Below are 6,690 nucleotides of genomic sequence, written 5' to 3'. Positions count from 1 at the left end.
ATGTTGCACAGAATACTCCTATAGCCACCTTCTTAATGTCGTAGGCAAGTCCATGAACAACGAGCCCATCTAAATTTCCATGATGTCCCCGGCCTCAAGAGCCTCTAGCAGCTTGTCATCTCTTCCTTCTATATTACCTTATGAGAATGAGTGAGATCACTGAATTCATGAATTGCTAGATCCTAATTAGGGCAGAAAAGTCTGATCAACTCCATATCTTGTTCTAATGGGGCTGCAACAGGGTGGTCATCATCAGAATCAATGGCTCTAGCGATACCATAGGGCTCCTCATCATCAACAATTTGGACATCCACACTATTAGAGGCCCTACAAGATGATGGAGCTACATGAGGATAGCCAACATTATCATGAATGTTTCCTACATCACAAACACAAAAATGAAATGATTGAGACAAAGGAATGGAAACATGGGCAGTACATAAAGTGTTACTGCGACACTTACTTGGATCATCCAGGCACCACAACATCTTTAGTCCGACATTCAACTCGAATAGGATGAGAACTTCCAACCTCATTCGAGGTGGATTGAGCATCAGGCACCACAACCACATCTTCCACATCCACCTCACGGTTGGGTAACAGAGGGTCACCAGGTGCCAGATTGCCCTCTTCTCGTGAATACCCATGAGGGGCTTAATGCCCATGCATGAGAGGGTGCATACCCATGAGGAGTGGGACCAATTGACACCTTCCGCATAAACAAATCCAAACATTGGTAATGAGTCCTCATCACTATTCTCACACAATTCTGTCACTGATCCTCAGAGCCAATTGAGACCACCGATCTCCTGAGGCGGCAGTGGCGGCGACGACCAGCCACGAGATAGAGAGCCTAACGGGAAGAACACAGGCACGCGGCGAAGAAGTCAGGCTCGTGGTCATGGCACCAAGCTCGGCACAACAGATCTTGGCGCTGAGGCGTCAAGATATGCGCCGAGTACCTACCACGTCAGATCTACTTCATCAGCCTTGCAACACCATGCCAGAGGGCTTGGCGCCATGGCCTATGGCGCCGAGCCATGTAACCTCGGCGCAATGGCCTATGGCGCCGACCCCCAGTGTCTAAACTTGGGAATACGCCACTAGGGGTGTAAACGTGATTTTTTTTTTAAAAAAAAGGCTAAATTGAAGAAAAAAATGCAGCAACTGTCGTGTGCATCACCATTGTAATTGTTGGGCAATAATGGCATCAGTTGACAACGAAAAGCCATTGTAATTTGAGGGATCCAAACGGGCCATAAGACTAATGGGCAAACTTGGTAAAACACATTATGACTGGAATAATCTTGGCAAAGTTGCACTTTATAAAACTATATTTTTTCATCAAAACTAAGAAAACAGATAAACGGTACACCAAAAACAAAACATTTCGTTGGTTATACAACAACAGCTTGAAGTTAGGGCTATATTCAAACTTTTATGTAAACAAACAAAAAAGTTTGTTCCAAAATAGAACTTCTATGGCAATCATCCTTAACCCTCTCACTTTGTACCAATTTTGTAACAACCACAGCAGCAACCCAGCCCCACCCAGATCAGAAACCCAAGAAGAATGCAAAAATAACCAAGAAACAACCAGTCAACTCCTCGCCACCTTCTTAACCAACTCCCTTTGGCCGTCGGCGCGCGGAGGCAGGGGGCGCGTACGGCGGCGGCGGTTGGCGGCAGCCATGAACATCAACGCGAACAGTGGCATCCTGTTGTACGAGAAGATGGAGGGGTACACGCTGTGGGTGGCCACGGGCGTGGCATTGGCCTTCTTTGCCTCCCTAGAGTGCTGCTCCTGCATCCACCTCCACACCATCGAGGAGGAAGAGGACGGCAGCCATGACGAGGACCCCGAGGAGACCAAGGACCGCCCGCTCATGTTCTCCTGCCCTGACGCCCTCCCCGAGTACTACTACAACCGGTCCGCGTCCTCTGTCTCCTTCGCCAAGATGTGATGAGGTGATGCATGATCGTGATCTGAGAGGGGATCGCACGCGGTACTGTCGTTGTCTCTGCGTGATCGGCCTATCTGATCCATTTCTTGATAGGTTGTTCGTGTCTTGTTTTTGTGTGAATTGTAGTGTACCCCCTGCGTCCACAAAAGAATGCAATTGTGGAAAGCCTGCCGGTCAAACTAGCTCAAGTTTGATTAAGTTTATAGTAAATAGTATTAACATTTATGTCTCCAAATAAATTTACTATAAAAATTTGTTATATGATTAATCTAATGGTACTTATTTTGTCATATGAGTGTTAGTACTTTTTTTCATATAATTTTAGTCAAAATTTAAGATGTTTGACTTCTCAAAATATGTAAATTGCATTCTTTTATGGACGGAGGGAGTATATCTGCACGATCCCCCGGCGCGTTGTGTTCTTGCCAATGCCAAGAACGAAATGTGCCCTGGTATGTTCCTGGAGATTTGGACGTACATCTGATGGATTTGTAATTACGCATTGTGTTGTTGTGGATTATATAGTTTTTTTTCTCCTTTTTAGGACGGCATGACCTCGTTCGCTGGTCTGAAACTTAGCTGAAACTGGCTGAAAAACACTGTTTCAACTGAATTATTGTGAGAAAAAAACACTGTTCCGACTGAAAGAAGAAGCCGAATAAGCCGAATATAGAGTAAGCCGAACAAGGCCGTGCCTGCACATCTCGGATCCATTTTCAGATGCATGAGATTGGCTTACAAATATGCTACATCTGAAGTTGTGTTGCAAAACATATCGAATACATTTCTTATCCAGAGTTCATTTGAATTATCGCTTTCTTTGCTTATGTGGATAATTTAACTTTTTTTTTAAAAAAAAATCCTAAGCTGATGAAGAAAATTAATTTGAGTCTTGGCGTTGTATTTTGCTGAGCAAATACCTTCTGCAGTAAAACAGGCCTTAACATCAACCCTAGTGATGCTGGTGATGCTGGTCTAGTTATGTATTGGGTCATGTGGTTGCAAGTCGGTGGCTAAATCGAAGCCTTCATATATCTGACTGTTCGTGCGGTGCATGAAAAAAAGTATGATATACACGTGTTTAACAATTGAAAAAAAACAATATTTTAACGGTAGGAGTTAGGACAGACCATATATATAGTGGCACCGCTTCTCGTAACCTGAGGAGTGCTACTGCAGCTACCTGACCAATTCAGTTAGGCACCCGTTCACTGCCATAATTGGTAATTAAGAATGAACAATTTATCATAAAAATAAAAGCATGTAATTCAAAATTTTCTTTGACCATAATAAATTGTGATTCACTGTTCTACAACATTTTTCCTACGACGATACACTTAAAATATTCTTGTACGTCTGCTGAAACTAAAAATCACTTATATAAGAAAAAGTTCTTCCACAACCTCCGCCGCGCCCATCCTATATACAAGTCAGATGTGGATCAAATAAATGTTCTAACTGATGTTTGTAAGCTGGGCGTGAGCCCATTGCACGGTGTAGGTGGGACTCGCGCAGGCGTAGCGAGGCGGGAAAAAAATTCCGCGGAAACTAGTTCCACCGGATCTCCCGTGGAAACATAGCTTGGATGAAGAATGCGTGTCCACGGTAGGCATCAAACGGCTCGTAGAGGCTGCTGGAGACCGAGAATCAACGTCCTGTTGCTGGGCTTATAAACCATATTTTTTTAACTAATGAACAATATTTTTCTCTCACAACAAATCAATCAGCAATACTTTTTATCGTGGTTTATCGGCCAAACAAACAGGCAAAATATATAAATTGTCATTTCGATTTATTTTCTAATTTTTTTATTTTGATTATTTTAAGTTTTCTATGTTTCATGAGATATATATGATGTTCACGTAGCATACATATTATGTTTACGTAGGGCGTGTTCTTTTCTCTAGTACTAGGACTAGAGCCTAAAACATGAACTAAAATAGTATTTATTTCCAGGGACTAAAAGGGACTAAAGGGGAGGCGAGAGACTGCGAGGGATGAGAGAGAGGAAGGGGTATGGGCTGTTTGGTCTCAATTAGCAGCCTCCAAGAGACTACTACATTTTAGTTCCTAGTCCTATTTTAGTCCCTGATGTTTGTTTCAAATAGACTAATTGTGACTAAAATTTAGTCTTTAGTCTCTTCTCCCATGGAAAAGAACACGCCCGTAGTATACACATGTGATGTTCTATATGATGTATTCTGTGATATTCACGTCGTATACATATGGTGTTCTATGATATATTTTGTGATGTTCGTGTAGTATACATGTGATGTTCTATGATATATTTTGTGGTTCATGTAGTATACATGCGATGTTCTGTGATATTTTTTGTGATGTTCACGTAATATACATGTGGTGTTCATGTAGTATGCATACGGTGTTCTATGATATATTCAGTGATGTTCACGTAGTATACATGTGATGTTCTATGTTATTTTATTATGTTCACGTAGTGTAAATATGATGTTCTATGATGCATTCTTATACTGTTCATGTAGTATATAAGTGATGTTCAATACATACGGTGTTCTATGATATATTCAGTGATGTTCATGTCGTATACATGTGATGTTATGTGTTGTTTTATGTATATTTGATGTTCTATGATGTATTCTTATGATGTTCATGTAGTATATAGTGATGTTTACATAGTCTACATATCATGTTCTTTGATATATTGTTCGATGTTCACGTTCTATGTATGTAATGTTCTGTCATGTATTTGTGATGTTCACGTAATAAATTATTTTGGAAGTGTTTTTTTATGTTCTATGTGTTTTTTATCATGTTCCTTTTTATATGTTGTTTTGTATTGTATTTTATTTTTTCTCCCACTTATTTACATCAATTATAATTTTTTTTATTTCACTCTTTCGTTGTGTATTTCATTTTATTTCCTTCCTTACTTGCCTGTTTTCTTGTATTTTTTCTATTACGTAGTTTTTTTTATATTTCTTGGGATGTCGATGGCATATTTTGGTCTAGAATATTATTTTTGCAAGGTAAAATATTTTTTTTCTCAGACTTAAGTAGTTCTGTAACATAGCAAAAAAATCGCACGGTGTAGTGGTACGAAATGAATTTCTTAGACCATATCTCCCACACATTATTTTTGCTCCTCCTATTTTCTAATTTTTTTCCTGATCTCCTTCACATCTATGTGTGAGCTCTTATTTTATAATAGTTTGGCCATGTTCGCTTAAGCTACTTTCAGTTATGAAACAATATTTTTCTCTCACAACATTTTAGCATAAGTATCAGCATAAGGGAACAGGGTGACGTCACCTCGCTAGCTAGCCTGAGCGCTAGCGGCCGTGCGGAGTGGAGTTCCCTTGCCACATATTAGTGCCTAGCGACGTGCGGAGCGGGCCGGCCCATGGGCAGGAGCAGCGGAGGCCCATGCACAGTGATCGGACTGTAACACACCCTAGAAATGATGCAGGCATGCCGCAGGTTGGCTTCCGTCCCGCGCACGCGAAAATAATAATTTGCTGGCCGGCACGATTATACGGTCCGAACACCCGGACCGTAGCAGCCCCCGCTGGAGACATCTTTTAATTTGGCCCAGCTGTGCTTCCAGCCCAGCCCGGCCGTGCTGTCAGTCAGGTAAGCAAACCCTGTATGCAGGGATACAAGTTTCACACAATTTTTTTTTCGCAAGGCGTAAGTGCATAACTGCCATTAGGCTCTATCAGCTACAAGCCCAACACCCTCGCCCACGCCTGTTACGAAAATGGGCCTCCGTGGACACGCATATCAGCCCATCTTGTGAGGTTACACACCTATATTTGGGGTTTCTGACATGTACCTATAACTACTACTGTTGCTCAAAATAAAAACATATTACTACTAGCTAGGAGCCGTGACATCATTACCTATCAATGAAGTAAGCCAGCGGCACAAAGAGAAAGGCCGAGGCGAAGTAGAAGTAGATGCATGACGAGTAATACCTCAAGGGACGTGCTGGCGCCCAGACGTCCGACGAGATAGGATTACGTTGGACGCCCATTTTCCGCGCGCGCCTACATAGCCTACGCTTGGTCTGCTAATTCGCCCTACTTGCATGCGCATCGTGCTGTCGTCGTGTTCGTGTGACTTGCTCGCAATCCGTCCCATCCTCCTCGATTCGACCCGCCCTGCAGGCGCACCCCACCTCGTCATGCCTCGACCGCCAGCCTCTAACGCACCGCATGCCATGTCCGCCCGCCACCGGCTCGCCGTGCCCCAATCCGCGGCACCCGTGCGGTGCCACCATCACTCTCCCGCGCTCCCTGACTCTCCAAACAACATGAAACACATGCAACATACGTCTGAAACAGATGAAACATCTGGAACATACACTTGCAACATGTGTGCAAAACACATATGCAACATCCAGATAGAACACTTGCAACTTGCAACATGAAAACACTTGTTGCAACAGAAAGACAGGAACAAATGAAACATTTGAAACATATTGTTGCCACATATGTGTGAAACATATGCAACAATCAAAACGCTTGCAACGTAAGTCTGTAACAGATAAAACATTCTGAACAATCTCTTGCAACATGTCTCTGAAACACTTGCAACATATGCAACATCCCCGATCTGCTTTTGCAGCAACCATATGAAACAACTGCAACATACCTCTAAACGCCCGAAACATTTGAAATATATATTTGCAACATAGGGGAGGGGAGAGCAATTGTGCCGGTCACTTTCGGTCGTCAGGGTCGGAGCT

The 6,690-nt window shown here is 42.6% G+C and overlaps 1 protein-coding gene across 1 annotated transcript; it reads left to right on the top strand.

Moving 5' to 3' along the window:
* Positions 1-1,691: 1,691 nt before the first annotated feature.
* On the top strand, positions 1,692-1,964 carry LOC136504387 (uncharacterized). Its single transcript, XM_066499305.1, has one exon. It carries the CDS (start codon positions 1,692-1,694, stop codon positions 1,962-1,964), a length of 273 nt encoding a protein of 90 aa, XP_066355402.1.
* Positions 1,965-6,690: the final 4,726 nt, after the last annotated feature.

Source organism: Miscanthus floridulus, chromosome 14, assembly GCF_019320115.1.
Source record: "Miscanthus floridulus cultivar M001 chromosome 14, ASM1932011v1, whole genome shotgun sequence".
In the NCBI taxonomy this organism is placed as follows: domain Eukaryota; kingdom Viridiplantae; phylum Streptophyta; class Magnoliopsida; order Poales; family Poaceae; genus Miscanthus; species Miscanthus floridulus.
Note: the sequence above shows the minus strand (reverse complement) of the source record. Positions and strands in the feature narration are given on the sequence as shown.

Bases quoted from the DNA above. Each gene is read 5' to 3' on its own strand.
- LOC136504387 (XM_066499305.1), top strand. From the start codon at position 1,692: ATGAACATCAACGCGAACAGTGGCATCCTGTTGTACGAGAAGATGGAG.